At 37.1% G+C, this 25,843-nt stretch overlaps 2 protein-coding genes across 6 annotated transcripts in view; one reads left to right on the top strand and one right to left on the bottom strand.

Annotated features, from left to right (window-relative positions):
• The window catches only part of Gbs-76a (Glycogen binding subunit 76A), a 104,800-nt gene that overhangs the window by 59,711 nt on the left and 19,246 nt on the right, over positions 1–25,843 (top strand). For 2 of the 4 annotated variants that reach the window (XM_076391960.1, XM_076391957.1), the window contains exon 2: positions 882–11,796. The exons of the other annotated variants lie outside the window; for them this stretch is intronic. In XM_076391960.1, the coding sequence (XP_076248075.1) occupies positions 984–3,251 (2,268 nt within the window). In that variant the 5' untranslated portion in view covers positions 882–983 and the 3' untranslated portion in view covers positions 3,252–11,796. Of the gene's footprint in view, positions 1–881; positions 11,797–25,843 lie in introns of those variants that run through there. 4 annotated transcript variants of the gene reach the window in all.
• The window catches only part of Pip (heparan sulfate 2-O-sulfotransferase pipe), a 73,343-nt gene continuing 60,701 nt past the window's right edge, over positions 13,202–25,843 (bottom strand). For both annotated transcript variants that reach the window (XM_076391978.1, XM_076391977.1), the window contains 5 exons: positions 16,984–17,190; positions 16,579–16,658; positions 15,993–16,274; positions 14,793–14,947; positions 13,202–14,607 (listed from right to left, as the gene is read on the bottom strand). In XM_076391978.1, coding sequence (XP_076248093.1) covers positions 14,411–14,607; positions 14,793–14,947; positions 15,993–16,274; positions 16,579–16,658; positions 16,984–17,190 — 921 coding nt within the window. In that variant the 3' untranslated portion in view covers positions 13,202–14,410. The remainder of the gene's footprint in view (positions 14,608–14,792; positions 14,948–15,992; positions 16,275–16,578; positions 16,659–16,983; positions 17,191–25,843) is intronic.

Raw genomic sequence — 25,843 nt, 5'->3', positions numbered from 1 at the left:
TTTTAGTTTCTTAATTCTTCAGTTTTTCAGATACTTAATTGTACAATTTACTGTTCGGGTTTCAATTTTTTAGTGCAGTTCATTGCACTTCACTGTCCAAGCTAGGATTGAGGATTTGAATTTGCTCTAAGTAAATAGGCAGACATTAATATTATAATAAAATAGAGTATTATCGGTTTAGTAGTGACAGACGTGCAATAACAGGCACCTGTGGCGCCTGTGGCAGTGTGAATATATGGGATGTTATGGAGGCGTATTAAGAAAGTTATTTTAAGCTTGAAGTATGGAATTGAAACTTACTAAGTATCAGTTGATAACGTGGCAAAAATTCAAATAAATAATTAAGACATTACACGATTTTAAAAATTACGTAAATTTGAAAAACATTCATATAATCTTCAATCTTTTAATAATTAATTTAAACATTTTACTGAGTTGAAGAACAGTCTGAAAATGCTTTAATATAGTATTAATTTGTATTAATTTATTTCTAAACAAACGATTACTTGAATAACCGATAACTAACCATCATTACATCGGATATCTTAATAGGTATCGTTAGGTACTTCAAGATATGCCACTCAAACAGACATAATTACAGATAGTGTTACATAGAATGTGCTGATAGCTGGTACATTTCGTGAGATAGTTAAGTATAATTAAATCAGTTTCTTTGAAACTTGACTCTTAAGTACTATGTCAACAGTCAAGTTTATTGACTTAAACCAATAAACACCATCTTACCATGGACAACACATTAAATAGAATCAGCTACAACGTAGACACGATGTGTCGTCTCTCAGACGATAACAAACCTCGATCCGCAAGCCTCGCAAGATCGCCTCCAAAACTATTAAAGCATCCATTTTCTTCTTTTCCAGACGAGCACGGAAAGTCCAGAGCGGGAAGAGCAGGGTAACAGTACGACCTCGCCCTCGGAGGGCAGGCACGCCGACGGGACATCCGGCTCGTCCGTCCTCGAGATGGGCAGCACAGACTCGGCGGGCAGCGCCCACAGTGGCGGCCCTTCCTGTGGCCTGGTCAGCTCCCTCTTCTCGAGCAACTGTCGCGGTCGAGCGGAGGCCTTCGCGCGACGCCTTCATCGACGACTGACGTCCCTCGGTGGCGAAGACAGTTCGCGAAACTCAGACCCCTCGAAGCCGAAGGAGACATCCTGGCTGCGTTCGTCCTCAGCCAGCAAACCGACAATGAACAGCACATCAGCCAACCACGTCCTCCAACACCAGCCACGCCACAGTCCTGAAACGGAGCTGTGCTACGACTTCGACCTAGATATCGAGGATGGACTCAGTTCGCCAGCTGAGGAGGCCACAGCAGCAGAGGTGGCGGACCTCCTGGTGAATCCTCATGTCCTCAAGGCGAACCATCACGATGCCTGTAATTGTTCGCCGAATGGGTCGAAAACGATGCTGTCTAACTTCGATCCAGAATCAGGCTGCGTGTTTGCGTCACCTATCACGGGAACCTCCCCAGACAGTGATTCGTCTGATATCTATTTTGATCCTGAGTCCTCGGATATGGAGAAAGCGAAGAACGAAGTTTACTTCGATCCTGTGACCACTTCGGATAGCGAAATGACCATCTCGAATCTCTCGAACGGTTGTGAACCAACGAAGACCAAGGGCGTGGTGTATCGCAGGAGGCTAGAAGCCAACACGGAGCATTCTGAGGACACGTCAGAATCGAGTTCCTCTATTAGGAGGAATAACTTCTGCGACCAGAAGTTCAGGAAGGACGAGCTGGTGTGTAACTCGGAAGATTCGAACGAGAGAAGCTCTCTAGAAACTACTTCGGCGAGCCATGAGTCCCTTTGGAGCACCTTTGATGAAAGCACCATGTCTTTGCAAGAAGAGACTCCCTCCATAATCAGTCCCAGTTTAACTACTCTTCAGAATCGGCTTCCCAAGTCGCATTCTGACTCTGAAATCCCTCTTCACGGGCCCAGGACGTTAATCTGTGATCTGAACAGGAGAAGCGAGAACGACCAAGGCGTCGATGAAGTGGACTTCGTCAATGGGATCACGGAGAATGGGAAGCTGGAAGACATCAAGAACGCCAAGAACCTCGTGAAAGAAGACTCTCCTGATTCCTCGGATATCACGAACGAAGAGGACCTTCCATACGACGAGGAGAAGCCTAAAGACACGCTTCAACCATCGGGCAGTGCCAGTAGCTTGAAGGTCGACGATCTGCCTATGAACGAAGAAGATCACTCGACGTACAGCAGTATGTTGAGCATACCAGGTGCCCTGACTCTAGAATGTCCCTCGGGCGAGAGGGTGGTCGAGGCGACGCTGAAGAACGAGGTAAAACTGCAAATCGAGAACGGCACAGTACTAAACACCAACGAGGAAGAAAAAATGTGCCTGCTGTTGAAGAAGCTCGCGACCAGTCCCACAGTCAAAGACGACATTCCCGTACCCGCTCAGGAGAACCAGGAAGCAACGGAGGAAGAGGAGGAAGAGGAAGAAAGGCCACAGAAGATCAGACGATGTTCCTCCCTGAAAACAGGCAAGACACCCCCAGGCACGCCAGGAAGGAAGAAGATCGTCAGATTCGCGGACGTTCTCGGTCTGGACCTAGCCGACGTGCGAACGTTCCTGGACGAAATCCCAAAGATCCCCAACTCGGCCTACAGTCACCTGACCTACGACGACATCTTCCAGAAGGACAGCAGTCCTTTGAACAGCGTGCCCAGCAACTCCTGGGCTGACAGGTACATGGACTCCAGACGTGGCAGTACGATACCCTGTCGCAAGCTAGACAGGACTCTGGTGCCCCTGTTCCAGCAACCAGGCGGCTTGTCTAACTTCTTGGACCTGGTCCGCGAGCGCCGAGTGTGTCTCGAGAACGTCCTGGTGCAGGACCCCATCTCCCTGTGCATCCAGGGCACAGTGCGCGTGATCAACCTCGACTTTCACAAGTCGGTGCACATCAGATACACCTTGAACTCCTGGCGAAACTTCAGCGACCTCCAGGCCACTTACGTGCCCAACTCCTGTGATGGATTCAGCGACAAATTCTCGTTCGTTCTCTACTGCCACACGCTGGCGGTGGGTCAGCGGTTGGAGTTCGCTGTCAGGTTTCAGTGCAAGGGCGAGCAGTACTGGGACAATAACGCAGGCGCGAACTACTGCTTCCAGTGTCTGCCTGCGTCCTCCACGGTTGGATATATACCGATCACCGCGTCGGAGAACCAACAGCACGAGTGGTCGCCTGTGTTCTATTGATTGGTTCTTCGATCGTCGGTGTTCACGCGGATCGCTGCATGGGGCCACGGATGTTTCGCCAGGGCTAGGAGTCTGAGGAGAACTCGATGAAAGCTGACGAGTCAGAGAGAAGGGAGGGCCTAAGGATACACGTAAACGTTCCTAAAGTGTACCTACATGTACATAACTGTCCTACGAGGAGGAGGAAGATGGATCGGAGAGTAGGGATCACACACTGGCGTCAATTATTCTGTCCTGCCATTCCCCGGCGAGCCTTCAAGCGGACTGGATGGGAACTTGACGCGCCTGTTAGACTGACATTTTTTACACGTTCGTTGTTCCTTGTTTGCACAAGTATATTCGAGATAGACGTGAACGCTTCGAAGGATGAACGACGCTGTCGCAAGAGGACACGAGTTGCTGAGAGGGAGGGGTCTGATTTTTGGAAGTTAGAAGTGGGGTGAGAACTGGAGGATCATTGAGGATTCAGAGGATTTAGGGTCGGAAGTGTCTAGGACAATATGAAGATTATTTACACGTTCCTAGGAAGTACCTAATTTTACAGAATTTATGCCGACGATGATAAAGTTTCGCGAGGTTCACTGATGACACATGGGATCTTCAGATAAATGCTGAACTCTCTCGACAGGGTTGAAACTGCGAGAAGTTTAGAGATGAACTGTTGTGGACACTGGTTTTAGTAAGCAGACTTGCAGGCTTTTTGTTTCTTTTTTTATGTTCGTTTACGGTCGAAGTGACTTTTTGAACTTTTGACGTCTCAGAAGGAATGATATTTTTTGTCCGAAACATATTTGCCTAGCCTATTGGGTGCCCGATTTTGTTGTGCTTACGAAAGTTTGATTAGTTTACCGATAGTGTCTGTATTTTTGCTCTGATAGAGGGAACCAGAGTGTTTGTCGATGGGAGACGACGATGACGCTTGTCTTTGGGGCGTTTCTTCGTTGGATATGAACGTTTATTCTGTGCCAATCTGATTCAGTGCCATTGCATGAATTATCAATCCATAGAAACGCTCACGAATATATTTGAAAATATTCATGTAGTCATATCGTTCGCTGGGGATGGTTTTGTTTTTTTCTGAAGTCCAATCGACAGAAATGAAGTTCAGGAGAATCGATACGATCGATGAATTGCACTGTTATTGTATAGGCCTCCAGTGTATCGATAGTTCTCGGTTATTTGTAGTTTTATTCGCCTGTATTTTATACCAACACGGGGTGCCAGAAATGCGACGGAATTCTTTTATATGTTAAACTAATATTAATATTGTTGTGAGGTTTGCAACACTCTCCCTTAAATTTGTGTTTGATGAAATTTTTGTACATACGATATTATCTGTATAATTTATATTTTATTTTACTGTAGATCGAGTTTTCTTAAGGGAAGTGTTGTAATTTGTAAGTCAGAGATTTTTATTATTTATTGCAATGGTGCGGATATGTTTGTATTGCAACTGTAGGGTGAATTTTATACGTTTTATGAATCTGTGACGAAACTACTTGGGGATGCAATGGTTTTAGAACGACAATTTTTATTAAGTATTACAATAGCTGATGATCGAGGATGTGAGGTGCCTTTATACAGGGTGTTAAAATATTTACAGATTTTAGGGACACGTAATATTAGGAAGTAAGAAATGTTTAATCAACATATATTTGAAAATCAGTCTCAGTATTAGTAGAAAAATTCGTTTAAATGTCCCTAGAAAATATAAAATACACGAAGCAAAAATCAAAACAGTATACCAAACTCTCACTCTACCAAAAAATCGCATTTTATCATCTCAGTTAAACATTTCTTATTTCAGCTCTCAAGTATACTACTGTACGTTCTGAATTTCTTTTAACACCATGTATGCGTCTACTGTCAACCCTCCGAGTCACCAATTAATACCACACACTATACAAATAATATTACATACAATCAACCATATAATGAACTCACATCCTCAGACAATAGGGAAACTTTGTTCTTTTACTATTGTACTATTATTCTGCCCATCTCTGTGCCGCCCCAGCACGAGGAACAGTGAACCGAGGCGAATAGTAGAGAGGTAATTATAATGTCAGTAATTAAGCGAGACAGTGGAAGAGAGGCAGGTTTAAAGCAATATATTCGCAGCGTTTGGCAGCGGTTCAAGCACACGGTTGCTCACATTGTTTGCCAATCAGGCAGCTTTGTTGAATACCAATCGATCAAGAACAGAAGATGGATCGTTTAGTCCCCATCAGATTGGTAGCGATCAGGGACATTTATCAGCCATCTATAACAGTTAAATTTGCCATTAGGTCTAGTGTCGAGCAACTGACCAAAATGATGACGAACCAATTATACCTAACTAAAGCGTGTGCAGTGACAGAAGCAATCGAAACTCGAAAGTAGTAGGGTACAATGATCGAAATGGCAGAACAGTGTTCCACGTTGACTATTTTCCTAACATCGAACCTTTATTTTCGTATACTGTTGCTGTACAGACCCCTACATGTTGAAGTCCCGGCTAGTCTCAGGCAATAATGTTAAAAAGGATCGATCGCGAACTGGATCGTTTCAAGGGCCTCTATTGCGAACTATAATCGAATATTTTGTAATAGTTGCCATCGAGTGCTTCTATGACAAGGTGCATGGTGAGAGACGTACAGTAGTGGCCAGAAGTTTGGAATCATTGGAAAATTTTTATCTAAATTATGCTATACAGGGTCAACCAATACGAATTACCACCTTAAGCATCCTAACAATTCTTTTTTTGTTTAAATATCTTTATATCTTCTGAACGACTCTATAAAGAAATTTTTTGATCAAATCTTGACGATCTTTTTGGTACCAAGCACTTTTATTTGAAAAGCTTGATTCTTGTTTTCCTGGTTACCAAGATATTCAATCTGGTCATGCTCTTATTTATTTATCCTGAATAACAAGGTACATTTAGGTGAAAGTTACTGTTACTGCTATTACTGAAATGATCTATTTAACAGAGTAATTTTTCTTTTCCTCGAATTACAAACTCTTGGCCAGTTTCTGTACATAGGCGACGTCAGTATTGATGGCAAGTGTGTTTCGGGAAAGTGTCGATTGTTGATCGTTCGAAACGTTCGCGTGCACGACTGTTTATTGTACATATCGTTGATATATTTTACAGAGCTTCTCACGTAATCCACGCAGTTTTTCACGTTTACGAATATGCTCAGTCTGAAGTCTTCGATGTTTTTTTTTTTTTATATACAAGTCACTTGTCAGGTGTCTTTTCTAATTTTATACACTGTGACGCATCATTACGTTGCTATTATACATCTTGTTTCGCTGTGTACATATTACAAAATCGTTGCTAACTTGGGGACAGACTACTTATCAATCTGATTGATTTTGTAACAAGACGTTCTGTTTTTATTTCTTCTTTCTTTTTATCGTCATCAATATTAATCATAATAGATTGTAGAAGATACTTGTTGCAATAACGTGGAGATTATTAAGGTGTTCCTCTACCATCGAGATATATTTTATACTTTGACTGAAAAATACATACAGTTTAATCGTTTCGATATACATACATACTGTTATATAGGCGCATCGTAACCACCATTATTGAGGCCCATCATATTTATACATTGTTCGAAGACAATGAAAGACTTCCGGTTAATCTGTCCATATACTATACTGTTTACACATATATGCATATAAAACAGAGTGAACTATTCTGATTAACGACAGAGGATATTCTTTCACATGTTGGAAATGATGAAGTTATTGAAATTTATGAAGACAGTTGTGTGGGGAATTGAGATATTTTATTTCTGTTACGGAAGCTTCAGCCTAATGTTTAACATAAACAGTGTGTTTCAGTGATTTTGTTACTTCAGCAGTGATAGTGTTACTTAAATATGGTGGAAGCATAGTATCCACATTAATAGAATTTTTCTCGAAGTTCTTTAATGAACTTCACTTCGAATTTTGCTCTTTTGTTCAAAACAATTTTTAAAATGTAATCGCCGAAAGTTGCAGTGAAATATTAAAGTGTGTTTTGTTTGTTTAGTAAGTAAGCAGAGTAGGAAAGGAAACTCGAGATGAAAAAAGTAGGATTTATGAACGAATGAAGTGAAAAGTTAAGAAATAATTAAAGGGATATAAAAGAGAGAGGGGAAAATAAAAAGAAGGTATATTATGAGGGTGATGGGAATTAGGGCAAGTTTTTACTCCCAAGAGAGTAAAGGAAAAAAAGAAAGTGTAATGAATCAGTCGAGAGGTGAGAAAAAGGAGGGAGAAGAGGGGATGAACAGTACATAAATGTGGGAACTGAGAAAATACAAGCAAACTGAAAGAAATAAGTGAGGAGTATAGGAGCGAGTGAAAGCAAAAGAAAGAAATTGTAGAAATAAAAAAGAAAGGAGCTATGAATAGAAAGAAGGCAAAAGAAGGAATATAGACAGAAAGTTTAAGGGTTGAAAAAGAAAATGAAGCTGGAAAGGGGGTGGATAGGAAAAACTAGAATGTAAATGAAGTAAAGATGGAGATTAGAAGTAAATGACAGGGAAAAAGCAAGAAATTAGTAGGAACTAGACAAGAAAAAAGAAATATACTTATGAGAATAAAAGAAGGAAAAAGATAAGTAGGAACAGAATTCAAAAGAAAAGGTAAATGTAAGAAACCAAGTAGTAGAATATAAAAGAAGAAAGGAAACAATGCAAAATGAGATTAAAAATAGATGAGGAAAAAAGGAGAACAGAAAGTACAAAACAAAGAGTAGCTTGAAAATTCTAAGAATCTACCTCGTTAAAAATTGTCTGCATCATTCTAAAAATTGTTTCGAACAAACACTGTTTAACATAAATCTCCTGAATATTCCAAAGAATAAATTAAACACACAACGAAATCACTGAAGCACACTGTACTATATCCAGCTTCTGTAAAGAAGATCCTGAAACGAGAGCGATTTTGTCCAAGATTGTTAACGATCCATGGAATACTCGTCGTTGCATCAGCCACGACGCAGAGTGTCATCGAGGAGGAGTAATTAAAAATTATATACGCGTTGAATCGTTAGTGGAAAACATGCCTGAACGTGAAGCAACGAAATCTGCCACAGATCGTCGGCAGATCAACGCGTGGCAACTCTTGAAGAATTCTAAGCAATTCTAACCGAGGACGAATTATTTTTGTTAATCTTCGTTCGTGTTTCGTAAGTCATTGTCAGATCCTCGCGCGCGAGATTACCTGGGAGTCTCGCGTCGCTGAGGACCTCGAAAACGCGCAGAACAACACTGAAACATTGGTCTCGGACGTAGAAATATTTTTACACCGTGCCATTTTTTCCTTCGTTCGATCACTGGAGAAATTCATCTTGCATGAAACTTTGAAAACGTTTTGTAGTGATGGGCACCTAATTTTTTATCGGGATTGAATTATTGTGGTATGAGAAATCACTTTGATAATTACACTTTGGAGTTGGAAATTCTTGAAGGCCCTGAACTGAAAAAGCTGAGGAATTAAATGATTAATTGATAATGAGGGTTGTAATACTTTTATTAATTCAAAAACTTTCGTCGTAGTTGTATTTCATAATTAGCCCGTCACTACATCCATATTCGACAGGAAAAAAGATATTTTTTGGTTTATATTTGTTTGACCTAAAATGATTTTATCATACTCTTTAGAAACATAATCGAAGAGCCAATTGAAGCACAAAGTTGAGGAAAGTCAGAGCATTTTTGCTGCCACTTTTAGTGTTTTAGGTAATTAGTTATATTCTTTTTCATTTATACAATATCAACCAAAAATTTGGAATCAGCTTGTGAATTAAGACGAAGCTCTCACATTAAAAGTACAAATTCAAATAACTATAAAAAATCGTAGTCTAGTTCTTAGTAGCAGTAGTAAACAAGTTTTATAATACAGTGTAATTTTAATGGAAATTGGCAAGTGATTCCAAACTTTTGGTCAAACGTGTATATTATTTAATTTATACATGAAATATAATACAATTTTATAAATTAAAAATCATTAAATAATTCGATTATAAGAAACTGCCAGGTTTTACAGCTTTGGAATTTGTACATAGAATATTTTAAAAAACTTTTTACTTCAAGTTTTTAAACGGGCCAATGTAATTCTGTGATCCAAGAATTTTTTTTATTATCCAAGATGGAAACAGGATAAATCAGAATTACGGCCAGAACAGCCTCTCTATAGACAAACCGAATTTTAGTGTAAAATTGTAATCAATTGAAAATCATTTCGGGTCAAATGCCGCGAAATTTATTTCTCGATTCAAGTTGAAATGCCAAGCACGAATCGCCGAGGACGTCATTCGCGAATCTACAACTTGTTATTCGTTATGATATTAAAATTTCTATTTTTGTAGTTTGCTTTAGCTCGTCTCGAGTCGAACACGTTGAGTCTTCTAGTCTTTCCAGTAAATGGAATATCTGTATTCGCGTGACAAAAGAATGAAACGAACAGAAAATTATTTTTCTCCGAGGGAGTGCGCGTTTTCTACGTTCGAGACGTGAATCGATAAAAAAGATCGTAGTTTTAATGGTAGTATATTTTTATATGTAACGTACACGTAAGCATACATCGCACCTCTAGTCCGTAGAGCCGTGAGCTTTCGTCCAATTACCGAGCCTTTTGCAGTTTTTAACGAGAAAAAGAAAAGAATATGCGAATCACAAAGTGCAACCGATGTTAAGGAAAATTCAGTGAGTCGAGCAAGAGAGAAAGTGAGAGTGTGTGCGTGTACGCGTGCGTCATTGTGTGGCTGCATGAATGGAGAAAGAATAAGGTTCTGAAGATGTCGATAAATGTTCTTGTTTAATTGCAAACACTATTTTTATTACTTATTACAATTGTCACTTTCAATCCGTTCCTTTACTTTTATTTGTTCTTTTTTTTTTGGCGGGAGAAATTGATCGTTTTCTGTTTTCTTTTTTGTTTAATTTCGGCTGTGAGACAAACTGATAACGATTAGAAACGGAGTGGCTCCACAGGATGAATTAGGAATCGTTTTTTTGCGAATTATTTGTACACCGTTGTTGTCGTCTGTTTATTTCTCTTTCAATTTTTATATGTATTATTGTGGTACTTGTGCAATTCGTGGCCATTGTTCCTTGTTCTTAAGCTCATTTTTCAATAGTGAAACTCCAATTTGAATATTGAAAAGGTAAACAGGCGATCAGTGCTTTGGCGAAGTTGTTTGCAAAGTTATTTAAAATAATGGTAACACTTTTGTCATCTTGTCATTATTATAAATTATTTTGAAACCTTTGCTCGACATACCCTAATATGAAATAATAATACTCATCAAGAACACGTTGAATATAGTTTCAGAATATGTTGAATATTTTTAATGTTCCGTTCTATCGTCACCGATATTTTATATTTCAATTGTTTAATTAGCGGCAGATATCATTCTGAATTGCAGGAGTAAAAGAAATCTAAGTGTCACGCGGTGTAAGTTGTTGATATAAAATAATCACTATATGTACACGATTTTGTTTTCGGTCGAAGGCCACGGTACGATAATTACATCAATACATTTGTTATATTCGTATAAGATTTCTCTGTAAACTTAAAAAACAATTGTCAACACTATTTTATCGACTATTTACGTTTTTAAAATTTGATTAAGATCCACCATTATCCTATTTATTTATCCTTCTCGTACAAAGAATTATTTCTCGCGCCGTGGATTTTAATTTTAAACGACTCACAATTATATTTACGTCGCTTCAAGAAATCGCGTACAGTAGATATATTTTTATGCAACTTCATAAACAATCGTTTGTCGTTTACACGTTATATAACTACATATTTTAATTCAATCTCTACGTTATTAAAGAAATAATATCTATCAATCGAACTTTACAGCGGCTAGCTCTCTTGATTCCACTTTTTAACGTTCCTCGGTGATTTCAACGCGCTGAATCAATAAGCTAACGCATCATTAAAACGAGATATACGTCGCTGCGAGCATAGATCACTGTCATTTCGCCATAAACATTATTCATCGGTTAAAGCTTTTTTCTTTCAAAGTGTTCAGCATGGAGTCGATCGAGCCGACTTCTGAACAAGTGTCGAGTGAAAGATGGCAATGTTACGTCAGACTGATACAACGATCAGACATTTGCATAGTGTTTTATTTAAAAATGAAAGGGTGAAAGACGGAAGATTGACAGGCTGTAGTCGTGTAACGGTGATCTTGCAGCGTATAGCGTTCGATTGATTATTATTCCCCTTTCCTTTATCCTTCTTCGTCTTTTGTTTCCCCAGTTAAGTGTAAATCGTCGGCGAGACTATACTTTTTAAATCTCATTGTTCGTTTGGATGTTTCTCTGTAGCTAGGGTTAGGTTTCGCGTTTATTGTTATACACTGATCGAGAATACGGCGTGGGTGGTAGCGATTAAGATATTCGGGAGATATACAAGTTGCAGTAGCGAGGAGTGAATGATGATGGAGGAATGAAGTATCTAAATACGTATAAATAGACGTATATAATATATCTGTAACTCATGTTCTATATGTTATTAAGACAATAAATGGAAGACCGATGGATAATTTATTCTTTTTCTCCTTGTGGGATAGCTGTAAGAGCAAATTTTGTGCTTTTCATTTGCTGAATTTTTGTATTACATAGGCTATTCGAGTTTAAACTATACACTAAACTAAGAAGAAAATAAACAATAATTAATCTGCGGTTGAGACTTTCTTTCAGAGTTGTTAATTATTAAGAAAACGTCTAAAATACACGTGATGTACCTATGTCTGACTCAAGACTTATTCTACTGCCGACTTGCATTCGCCAAGCCAGTAGAATAATGAATATTCTAAGTTAGACACATTTTTAAGCCTTTTCTCAATAATTAATAACTCTGAAACGAATTTGTAATCGCAATTTTGTCGTTCTTGATTTCTGTCTTATTTCTAAATATAGAATCACTCTTTCGAAATTTTTGACATCCATTAAAAAACACTCTGTGTATTTCTAGCAGAAAAACTAACGATATGAAACGACAATATATTGGTATCCTTTTTCTCAATTAAAATTGGTCATTGGAAATGAAGATCGTTGGGTTATAGAAATAACTGATTCAATAAACAACTATTTTATTCAACTAATACTAAAATATTAAAAAGCGAATATGAAGAATGGAGATTATTCAAATAATTATGTGCAGTGATTAAGTAAAATGAAATTATATATTATTGAAAGGCAAAGTTCAAAAGTACGGAGTTCTTTAATTTTATATGTAAAATATTTCACTAATTAGTATCAGTGTCTGCGACCTGGTAATCTGAGGTCACTTTGAACCTTAAGTTTATCAATCGACTTGATAGGGCAAAGGACTTGCTGATTCCATGAATCGCACAGTATCAACAATGTTTTGTTCCTGATAATAAATTTTTCGTTAATTGTACAGATTGTCCGCTCGAGACAGCACACTGATCAAACTTTCCAGAGAATGCGCTTGCAAAAGTTGTAGTCTTATCAACGAAGAATTAAAGTAGAAGCTTTGTTTCGTTAATAAAAGTTAAACTATTAGTTCATAGACTAAAAAAGTATTTCTTGTTGTAGGTACTTACTTTAAGCACACTTAAAAAGACAGAGAACGAACTAACGAACCGTACACTCCGATAGGCCAAGATTCCTCTGTGTATTTTTAGAGGATTCTTAGCTGCGCTAAAATAAGAACAACTCTTGTATCGTGTTTGCCATTGTTCTGCATTGCATAAGTGTCGTGACTTTTCGAAACTTAAATCTATATTTATATATAGATTTAAACAATAATCTATCACAATAAATAACATGTATAAGTAGAATGATAAAGAAGGGAGTTTCTTTGGAGATACTTCATATCTCAGAATAATAAGTAGCAAAGATAAAAAAACATATTTGTCCACATTTCACTTTAAAACTTGCGCGTTTTAAATAGATGGAGTAAATAGAAAACTCATGGTAGTTGAAAATGGCAGCTGTTTATTACGAAACAAAGGAAACAAATGGACATTAAAAAACGGCTTAAATCGATGTTAAAAAACGGCGGAGTCGCCTGGAAAACAGTACCCTACGGTTACCCTGTGTCTTTGTCTTGTTACAATATTAAGTACCCCTCAATCAAAGTAGTGTTCATTTTTTAGGTCAGTCTTTACAACGCATTGATTATCAGATCATAAAGGAAAAGAAAGAAATGAAGAAGTACGACGCCCCGTCGTGTCTTACAGACGCTCGAGGCGTTTCACCTAAAAGTGGTGGCTTTACATCGACATAAATAAATACAGCTAATGCCTCGTATAGTGAATATTCACAGGTCTAACGATTATCTAGCGATTACGTCACTGCTTCCTTAAATTACGCGTTAATAATATAGGATGAACAATCACAAAATAAGGACTGCACTTTATACAAGTGTCCTGTGTTTAAATTCAGAGCTCGCGCTCTGGTAAGTAACGATTAGTATTGCTTATTGGAATATTCGTTCACTAAAACGTCGATCCTTGTGCTGATCCTCTGCAAGGAATCTTGCTACAGGATAAACCCGATGATCTAACTTCCCTAATTAGATCTCCCAATCTTTAACATTTTCTCTACCTGTCCAAAATGAGCTTCTCCTTTTTCGAGTTCTTTTTGTACCTTCCTTCGACGCTCACATGCAAACAGCCCAATACTGAGTACGAATATCCTCATTGCATTCGCTATTCGTGAGCACTTAACCACTCTAGGTATTCTTCACACAGTGTCAATTGACAGAGTAATCATTCTTATAATTATTCACAGTGCATAAGAACTGAATACTCTCTGTAAACGAAATATTGTGGTCTCGAGTCGTCTTCTACCTTTCCAAAATTTGTTTCTCACTCTTCAAGTACTTTCTGTACCTTCCTTCGATGCTTACACGCAAACAGCCAAATGCTCAGTATGAATATTCTCATTGCATTCGATATCCATGAGCTCTTAACGACTCTATGCATTCGCCACACATTGTCAATTGACAGAGTAATCATTCTAATAATTGTTCACAGTGCACAAGAGTTGAATACTCCTTGTGAACGAAACATAATGTTCTATATCATCTGGATTCGTCATCGAGCGTACTCATCAATTGTTCTATTCCCTCGAAGTAGCTCGCATCGATAATCTGAGGAACTTTCCGTATCCTTCATCGACGAAGCGTTACAAAGCGTTGCTCCTCGACGGCGGCGTGTTCTTCGTCAACTTCAAAGCCCTCAGCTGCTTATAGAGTCGCTGTTTGCAGAACTGATAGAATTCTATCTCGCGAGTGAAGTTACTTCGCACCATATCCTTCACTTCCTCGCTGACAGGGGGCTTGAAGAAGTTCCGGTTGATCCTCGTGAACGCGTTCACTTCGTCTGAAATAAAGGGAACCCATGAGTTTTCTGGTTTCGCTCTAAGCTAGTCAATAATGGATTAATTAACGATTTTTCTGTGACTCATTCTATCGTCGAGGCTGGTCTGTATGCAAAGCACTTTCCTATTATAATTATAGGTTTACGGGATGAACAGTTATGCATAAACAGTGGAACAAAAAAATTACCATAGTAGACGTCTGTAGCGCCTCGGAAAAATCCGGGTATATAATTTTCCAACACCGTGAGAGTGGTATTCACGTCCTCCAGCACGCCAACTACGGCGTAGTGCTTCTCCACAGCCATCTTTGCTCGTTCTAGCGCGCCCACTGTGTTGAATGGCCTTTGCGGAAGCAGAGTTCAATTAAAGTTGAATTAAAAGTGAGATAATATTAGAGTAGTAATAACAGTTGTAATATTAGCAATTAAGGTAAAGAATAAAATTGTGTTTGAGGCTTCATTTCTCAGTTATTCATTGAGGCATTCAGAATGGAAACAGTTTTCGTCAAGCTTTATGACTTTGTTTCAAAGAATATATTTTCAGATTAGAGGTGACAAATGATGAATACTTTATTAGAAAGAAATATAATCTGTTGAGTAAGTATGCTGGAGGAAAGATGCTGGAGTATCTTTTGCTTTGTTGAGAAAGACACGAAAATTGGTAAAGGTCGGTTTTTAGGATCTTTTAGGGAGGATGATGCTGATGATGGGGAAAGATGGGTTGAGTATTTGGGTGAATGGGAGAAATATTGTGGATAGTGGGGTAGAAAAAAGGTATCGTGAAAGTATGAAGATATGAGAACATAAATTGAAGAGCTGGTAATAAAAAGACTTTGTAAGATTTTACGATTTTTGTAATAGGAACATATTCTAATCGTTTTTGCTATGAGCTTGGCTCTTATTAAAGACATTTAAATGCGCGTGAAATGTATCTAACTCGGACTCATTCACCTTCTGGCGTGTATTAGCTAGATGGAGCGTAGCATTATCAGTAGAGTGAGTCTGTCAGTCAGACACATTTTACGATCATTTAAACGTACCTTTAAAACAATTAATATTTAAAAAATGGGGACTCAATTTAATCCAACTTAATTTCCTTATTACATTACAGTGTACAATTATCCTTGGAAAATTCTAGTACCTCTTGTCAGCTGCTATAAAATCAACATCAAATTTTATGAAATTTTAGAAATGAAACATTTTTTGAACATCTTACATTTTAAACGTCGCCAAAGACTACTACATATGTAAATTTTAGTAAAATCCGAGGTATAAAGCATAAGTTGAATTAGCAACTAATTCTAATCTTTCGATCGGAAGTGGTAGATACGATTTACAAGGTTTTTCCATAGACGAGCACAGGAAATTACAATTTTACAGGTACATACGTGCATTTCTCGCTGTGTCCGCAGAAGAAGAGCGTCTGTCTGCGATGATCGCCAATCCCTTCGTGAATTTCACCCTCCAGATATCTACATTCACGGTCCGCCTTAAGTACACAGGATTCGAAGTCCTTCTTCAGCCAGTTGGGATCTGGCAAAGGCAGGTCGGGAAATATTTGCTTCCTTTCCACGTAATACCAAGGCGCTCGTACGTAATAGTACCAGGATATCACTCTCTCAACAGGATCGCGAACTATGTTGATGTAAATTGGCTGCGGTAGGTTAAATCTGGAAAGAAAAATCTCGAGTCAGAGTTCGAAAAATTAGATGACATAACTCGACATAGGCAAAGTTCATGATACTCTTTGAAAGATCTTCAGAATCTTCGAATTTGCAGTGATTGACCTATACTACTTGAAGTCTGCTCGCCTTTTTGTAGAAAATATTTTTGGATCCAAACCAATTTATTCTTTGCTAATATTGTATATCTCAGTCCTATATTAGCACACTTTAACCAGTAAATGATTCACTTTACATAGTTACTGATAGAGCTCTAATCTAAATCAGTAGTACTTAATTTTAAATCACTTACTCTGTGAAGTTGGTAAAGCACACATGTTTTATGTATACGGATGGCTCTGAGTAGCCGCTGACCATCCTGGCAAGTTGGAGCTGAAACAGTAATGGTTAATAAAAGAAGGTGCTATAGCTTCATCTATCTTTATTTTAGTTGAAAATTAACGTTGAATCTAAACAAATAATTAATTTTCCTGAATTTTGAGTAAAAGAAGAAAAAGAAATTTCTAAAAATCTATTAACTAATGAACTGCAGATACATGTAGTTATTTTCTTATTTCAAACCCTGACAAGAAGTAATCATTAATATTTTAACGTCTAAAATTACCCCTTGTCCATCGTCTGTACAGTTCCTTGAGGGTTTAACAATTGATTGAATTCACGAATAGAAGTTAACACTTTCTCTTGAATGTTTCAGTACCTGTTCAATAGGTGCAAGACGTATCGTCTCGACTCTCTGCACGCGATCCCTGTTGAACGAGAATCCATTCCTCATTGACAGCCTCCTCAATAGCTCCATAAATGTTTGGGAACCCACTTTTGGCACGCGATTGAAGAACAACACCTGTCTGCCAGCTCGTTTCGTGTTATTCAGCGCGTCGATGTCCAACACTTCTTCTTCTTTGTACTGAAATCATATACGTACTCTTGAAACTTTCATTCTTACACCTTTCTTCAGTAGCTCGTTCCTTTTATTAGTAATATAAATTGAATACCTTGAATAACCTATCCTACAACTTTATGGGAGACATTATGCAAAAGTTAGATATAAAAAATAGACATATTATGAAAATGACTAAAAGGAAAGAAAGTAAGTAGGCATCTATTGACAATAATAGAATTTGCATACAATTTCTTATTACCGCAGTTTGCAGTGAAATTATTAGAGCACAAGTAGAAGTAGATCGTTTATAGTCAGACATGTGTTCTAGTAAGAAGAGTAGAACTCTTCGTACATACGTAACATCAAAAATTCTTCTTTCTTCCATAATGCTTTCGAGAATTGGCAACTGGAAACTTCCTTCGTGATTCCTATTGGAACATTATTCGAGGAAGAATTTACTCAAAATTTTATTCGAAGATAAAGTCGTTCGAACTGCGTTCATTCTTGAAGGAAAATAATTGGATCGAATCGAGACGATTCTTTTTTCTTCTGTTAAAGTCTCGAGGCTCTGGCATTACACTGTAACTATGTTATATTATTGCAATATTACTACACGCGTTTGCACGCTTCCTCCTCGATTACGGATTCCCCTCCCATTCACTTCCCGCCATCCTTCTTGAAATTCTTCGCAAAGTTACGGCCCATCTTCCTCCTTAGTGCTCCGCGGTATTAAAGGATCGCGACGTAATTTGCTGCGTGGTTATCTGGGTAATACTGAACATTACGAGGAAAACCTTTCTCGGTTTAACCCTCATCGTTGCTCGATAACTAAACGCAAACCCGTGAGAATTCCTTCTTGTCAAGGATTAGCTGCCATGGTCACTTTTGTAAGCAATTGTAGCATTGATGAATGTGCTACAAGATTGATTTATTAGATACTCGGTTCTTGGAAATTGCAGACTTTCTTTTCTTAGTATTCTATGTGTGTAGAAGGATTTGTAAGTAGAAATTTTCTTTGAAAACGTTTGAATTATATTGCGATGATATGAAGATTTATTTGATATTCAAATTTACTTGAAATTTGAATTTATCAGCATTTGTATTTTAAGTAACGCGCAAGTTGAAATTTTCTTTAGAAATTAATTGATTTTTCTTTTTAAGCATGTTCTGGTTAATATAAATCCTTAGTTATTAATGACATCTAAAAGTGTAATTCAATATTTTCTCAAGAGTTGTCGAATTATACTTAACAGAACCTTAAAACTACCGTTGGACAATCCTCGTTACTTCTGTTTTCACACTCTACTTCCTAATAAACATCCGTCATAATTAAGTTTTTCTTTATTTCTCGTTCCTGATTTGGACAATTAGTAGCTATAATTTACCTCTTTTCTTCCTTTGCGTGATATAGCTGTTTAGAAATATTTCATGCGCCTCGTAAAACTATTTACAGAACTACAAAATATCGTTTTACCATTTAAAGAACCACGAATGCATTCCCCATGTCGAAATTGCATCAATTTGAAATTATTACACGAATTTTTCTTCACGTTTACGCCCTTTGCAATGTGTTATGCGAATCTAATGGTGTCATTGCCACTAATCAACCGGAATGGCGAGCAATTATGTCATAAATTCAGACTGGCGTTCATGGTCGAGGTCTTTAAGAGATTAAATGGTCAGATCGAGAGCCGACAATCCATTGCGCGGTTTCACGCATCGTAGCCACTGCGAGATCTTTTTCTGTGCTGTCTTAAACTATTTGCTCGCCTGTGTGCGTCTTTTTCACCTACTTCTGGCGAAGTTGAACTATTATAATTATACACTATTTTTACACGAACAAAAATGTATCACTATGCAGGACTATGTATCCATGAAGCATATTTTTATTCATTAAGTTTTATTGCAAGAATGATTCCATGTATTATGGTAATGGAATATTCAGGATTAAAGTTAAACTTTTTTGCAGTAACTTGTAAACGACTTTTTAAGAAGAATGTGAACATGTAGCTTCTTCATTAGTAGATTTTTTATTTTATTAACGTTTCTGTAAATAATATTTACAACATTGTTACAGAATAGTTTTATACACTTGGTCAATGGTGTAAGTGGAAAATATAAAATAGAATTTTTTGATTCTAAATTTTCTTTTTAGAGAATATTTTAGACAGTTTTCGTTTAAAATAATTGGCTATATTTTGTCTTCTGTTTCAAGTTCAAATATTGACGATTCGATTTCTAACTGCGTTATAATAAATCTTATGATTGCGAGATAGAATGCAAGCCTTCTTTAGACTACACTGTTTCATAAGAGTCTAGACAACATATTTGTGATATTTACAGAACCTGATTTCAGCATTTGGAGTGAATGTATCATCAATAGCTTCATCATCTTCTTCTCTATTTCCTATTCTTTCCTGTATCTTCGTCTTATATATATAGTACAAAGCACGTATATCTCTTTCAATACTCTACTTAAAATCGTTCTGTAGCTGATTACGACAATGGATTTGTCGTACGAGGATAATCTGCATAATCTGAAGCTATAAATCGTGTGTTCAGAAGTTTTGAGCAATAACGAAATCTGAGTCGAAAGTTGAAATATAAGGGTATTATTCTTCAGACTGTTTTGACATCCAAGAAATTTGAATATTCGTGTAAAACATTTATTAAGGTTGCAACAATATCCAAAACTTGTTCGCGTATAATCAAAAGCAAAATAACAGCGTTTAAAGAATAGAATCCTGAACTCACAATAAATACGTAAAACAACTTCTAAAATTGACAAATTTGATAGTTTCGAATATGTGAAATTCAGAATTTATACCTGCACAATTTCTGTTAATTTATTAGTAACGTGATACACGTATCCACTTCGCCATTTATGATGAATGAACATGTTTGGTGTATATGCATATCATTAACTGTTATTAGCAAATAATAAAAAATAGTAAACTTCAATATTCTCAAACTTATGTTTTTTTTTAAAAGCCTAGAAAATTATAAATTTATAAAACATGTAGTTTGATGAAATACTGCAGTGACCTGGATACATTGCCTGTCATGTGAATTCTTATTAGCACTACCATTATCATGAGCAAACTATGTTACTAGTAGAACTATTCACGGAATTCACAGAATTCATAGAATTCAAGACTATGGGAAAATTTTTTTGTTAAATATTCGCATTCAGTTAGCAACTAAAATATTTATGTATTCAAATTTCAATACTGAAAGAATTAAGGCTATGAAGACAGTGTTTATTGTATGTGTATAGAATTAATTGATGCATCTATAAACACTGTTGAATAAATATAAGAGGGCTTGTTCCATTATTTTTCCTCAATCTGAATTGTTCGAATTACAGCTTTAGAAAAATTCACGAAATCTTTCCATTCTTCATACACTTTCGAGCGAACTACCCTTAAGCGACATTTACATTAGGCAATTTCTAAGTCATCCAAATTACGTCTATAACACGTTCAGAAAACATTATACGTTTCTAAGTCGCCAAACAACTCTTTAAGACATCCTATAGACATAAATTTCGAAAGTCTTTAAAACGTACACTGTTGGATATTTCTCATATATCCAAATTATCTCGCAAGACGCTCAGGCGTAAACTGAGCACAAAACAGACGTCTCCAAGGCATCGTGTACATACTATCTGACATAAGATGTACACGCCTCGCCTTCATATGTTTCGTTTTTGAAAAACCAGATCCAAAGGGGTTAAATAACCTATCGTTATTCCCTTTTGCCCAGAAACTCGCTCGAGCAGCTTTCTGGCAACACCAGACCGCCCATCGCAGGAACGACGTCACAGAAACGGAAAGAAGCAAAAAATGAGCGCACCAGGAACAGCAGGACGAGACGCAGACGCGACAGGAATGGGAACACCGTGAAACACGCGGAGAAATCGCGTCCGAGCGATCGAGGAAGAGCAGCCTCGCCGCTCGATCCGTTCGCCGCCGAGGGATCGATGTAAAATGGTATGACGCGGCGCGATGCTGCCGATAAGAGGCGCGCGACGAGGGGAGCCGCGGCGATCGTAGCGAACAGGCTAGAAAAAGAGTGAAAACCAGAGGCCAGTTGTCCGAGCAGCCGTCCGTTATGACTCGACCTTCTTCGAGATTCGTCCGTTACACATGTAACGCTCGCTGGGAAACGGTAAAACCGCGTGAATCTGACCCCTATTGTGCTGGTGGAGGAACAGATAACAATTGCGAGCAGCTACGTGAATCGTCGACATCGATGGAACTTGGTAATGAATTTTAAGCTTGGCCAAATGATCTTGGCCAATTAAGAGAGGATTCTCGTGTAGCAACAGGAAAAGTAGATGCTTTTTCTTGGATTTCTTGAGAGAGAACTGAAACTTCTAAAATTCTAATGACGTCTCGAAATGATTATAGTTTAACCGTTTGAGTGCCAAGGAGCGATTTTGCGTTTCTTCTCTGTCGCTCGAACAGTGCCAGCTATCTGGGCTGCGAATTCGACGATCACAACACGCCCGATTTTTGTCGATACGTGACTTACTGTTACCATTCAATTTTAGATAATTTAAAACAAAGTTGGAGTAATATTACAGTTTGTAGACGTACTTGTTTTTTTCTTATAAACAATCATGACTATAATAATATAATAAATTTAGTAATGTAAAATAGAGTATAACAGAATATGACACGCGCTATCGCGTCGCGTGGCAATTATCGATTGGGAAATAATAATGACTAGTGGCACTCAAACGGTTAAAATTCGATGGACTACAACTTCGCTGTGGGGATCTGACCCCCGTTGTACTTCGTGGAGGAACAGATAAGAACAATAGCGAACAGCTACGTGAATCGTGCTGGGATATCGACGTCGATGGAACTTGTTAATGAATTTTAAACTTGGCTAACCGATCTTAGCTAATTAAGAGGGAGATTCTCGTGTAGTAATAGTAATAGTTGATGCTTTTTCTTGAATTTTTTTAGACAGAACTGAATCCTGTGAAAGCATGGAGTCGAGGAAAATGTATTTAGATTTTTCAATAAGGTTTTCAAATTCTTATAGTTTAAAATTCGATGGACTATAACTTCGCTGCGTGGATCTGACCCTCGTTGTACTTCTTGGAGGAACAGACAAGAACAATAGTGAACAGCTACGTGAATCGTGCTGGGATATCGACGTCGATGGAACTTGTTAATGAATTTTAAACTTAAGTAACTGATCTCGGCTAATTAAGGAGAGATTCTCGTGTAGCAACACTAAAAGTAGATGGTTTTTCTTGAGTTTTTTGAGAGGGAACTGAAACCTCTAAGAGCATGGAATCGAGAAAAACGTATTTATCTTTCCAATAAGATGACAATATGCTTATAGTTTAAAATTCGATCCTATTAGATCTATTTTTGACATATTATTGTATTGATTTATGCAAATGGAATTGTTGGATCTGTTACACGAGGGTCCTCTCTTAAGTCTGACCTGTGTGGCTTAATTGGGGGACGATGAATTTTTTAGGAAGGATGATGCTATTGATGGAGACAGATGAGAGAAATATTGTGGAGGGTAGAGTTCACTCTAATGAATATTTTATTAAAAAGAACATTAATCAATTGAACAACAATGAAAGATACTATACTTTTTGGCGCTGCTAAAAGAGGACAAAAATTGATAAGAGTCAGTTTAGTTATGTACGAGTCCTTCAATTTATACTTTATGCAAAAAGGGTTTAGTGAAACTCTGGGAAGAGGTTTGAGTATTGTACTTGATGTATTATGTGTTAGAATATTGATACTGTTGGAAACACTTTAGCCATTGAATCTTGAACTTATAACGAGAGGTGGGAATACTGTAATTTAATTAAATTTGATAGATAGCTTGTTTATGGTACTAAAACGATTATTAATAGGTTATTACTTTATGCTTGTGAAATATCGGATTTCTATGCACGCTGAACTTGGCTTGTCATGTTTATTAATTGAGTGAAATTTATCTCTTATTTAAGTGGAAAGTTCATTTCACGCTAAACCGATTAATTTTATCATAATTTATATTGGTTATTATGAAACTAACTATTACGTGACTCCTCCTTATTTTACATATCTCACGTAAATTTTGACAATCTTTCCCTAGTAACAAATAACACAACACTAATTTACACAATTACGAATAGTATAAATAAAAAATCACTGTTATTCTACTAGAAGAAGTAGAACATTACACAATAAATATAAAACTGAATTAAATATAATTTGTGTTAACTTGAAATCACTGCCACTGTGATAGAATTTTTAATAAACTTCACGTAGGAATTAAATTCTTAAAAAAGTATCGAATTTATCCCACCACGAAGCAAGTGTCCCCATTCAATGTAATAGAAAGATCATCACCAACTCGATACCAATATTTCCCGCTTCGATGGGATTATTCGCTCCGTTTACCTTCCCAATTTGTTAGCAGCGATCGTTAATCGCAGACTACAATAGCGATTCGACTAAATTTCCATATTAAACTAGTAGTCGAGAAGCGGCACGACAGGTGAATCTGAAATTCCCACGCGATCGTTTTTACGGTTAATCCAATTACAGGTTTTCCGTGGCAGCCTTTAACACGAAGTCCTCGCGCTTGGTCTCCGGTTCTTTCGCATACGATTAACACAGAACGAGCAGCATTCAATTCGACAAGGTAAAAAGCAAGCTAGATTGAAAACGATGAATGTGCGCGTGGCTTAATCGTGACGGAAGATCGGTCGTGCGAAGACCTGTATTGAGTTATCGGCGTTCGTGTAGTGTGGGTCGTACAATGGGGACAGGTCGTGCCTTCCGTTTTGTTTAAGATAGAGAAGAATGGCGTAGAGAACTATTGAAGACTGTGAGGCTTAAGGTAAAGCAAGATGATCATTCAAATAAGATATAAATTAATTTAGTTAGAAGCTGTTTTAAAGTAATTGTAGTTTATAACAAGTGAATTTTACTTAAATTATTATAGTATTTGATTGCATATCTCGTTACTATAATGTCGTCTATACAATACTGTAGGCGAGATACCTATTTTGCATACTTTTACTAATGATACGAAGAGGGTTATTAACAAATTTTTCTCAAATAATCGATTTATAAAACATTTTATCTTTGATGGAAGGGAGTTTATTTATAGTATTATAATTATTAAATTTTGTTAGAGCTTTTAAAAAATTGCCTCATTAAATTTTTAATTGATTCTGTTATGAAATACTCGCATAGTGGAATGGGATTTATTTACGTTAATTTCAAGGTATTTGTATGAAATGTGAAGATTGATACCAGATATTAACAGTTACAATGTACATCTTTATTACATTCCTCGTAAATGAATTAATTGTATCATAGTATAACGTTTAAACTAAACTAATGGAATTTTGTTATAATTACGAGACGAACACTGTTGCAAAAGAATCCTGAAATATCATATTAATGCGCATAGTAGGGAGTCGAGTATTTCGCTTATCATCAGGATCTGGTTACGCCAGATACATCAAAATTTACCGGTTAATCCAGATCTGAGGGAAAATAATCGCAAAACTAATTACTTACTAAATGATTACTAATATTTTCTAGTTACCAAAAGATTAAAAATATCAATCACGATTACTATGAAAAACAGATTCGAGGAATCGCAAAGCATGCAACACTTCCACGAACAGGTATAAAATATTCAATTATCTTGGTGAATTGATACGATTCGCAAGAAATGAAGAATTCAAGTGGATACGTAGAAATATTTGATATAATTACATCCGTTCTATGCATCAATTTTGTTCAGGCGTTCCAACGCGTACGCCTCAGAAAGATATGTACGATACTTCCGATTGCATTCGCGGTCCTAAACCACAGTGACTGCAATTATCTCGTCTTACTTATGTTACTCGTCTTCGCGATCCTTTCTCTGTCAATGCAACTCAGTGAATTGCAGCTGACGGTAATATTTCACGTTTAATGGATATTCTGACGTCGACTAATCGAATGTGAGAAATGGCGATAGGCGGCTAGAATAAATATACTAATTGAAAAATGTGATTCTACAATTTTAGAACGAAGAAAGTTGATTTAAGCGCCACGTGAACTTGTCCCCTTTTCCTATTTCTCTGTCTTTATGAGATAGTAAAGGACATGGAATTAGGGTGTGAACACTATTACCACGTCACGTGAACTCACGTTACAAACTATAGTTAATCCATAGTGTGAGACAAAATTTCTCCTTTGTTTTAGGTCTATTTTGCTATAATATAAAACAAATTTGTTATAATATCTGTACCTCAGAGCCAGAGTAACCCAAGTTCATTTTTTCCACAATTAAGTTTCTTACAGGATCTCATTGCTCTCTCTTCGTTTTATTAGAATAATAGGAATTTAGTTAAGTAAGTGAAGGAAATTTAGTAGTATAAACTACTTCGAATACTATGTTAATTAATACGTGGTTGCATTTGTTTTTCGACTCTACTGAAAAATAACAAAAAAGGACTTGGGTTACTCTGGCTTTAGGTACAGATATGTAACATGATTTCATGTGACGTGACAGTAATGTGTTTGCAACCTTGATAGTATTTCGTTACGCTTCAATTCCAATAGAGCTGTTGCTTCTAAATTTCAATGACCCAGCTCTGCTACTTATTATGTAGAAAGCGAGTGTAATCCAACCTAACCCAGACCTACTC

This window comes from Calliopsis andreniformis, chromosome 2, assembly GCF_051401765.1.
Source record: "Calliopsis andreniformis isolate RMS-2024a chromosome 2, iyCalAndr_principal, whole genome shotgun sequence".
NCBI classification, from domain to species: Eukaryota; Metazoa; Arthropoda; class Insecta; order Hymenoptera; family Andrenidae; genus Calliopsis; species Calliopsis andreniformis.
Note: the sequence above shows the minus strand (reverse complement) of the source record. Positions and strands in the feature narration are given on the sequence as shown.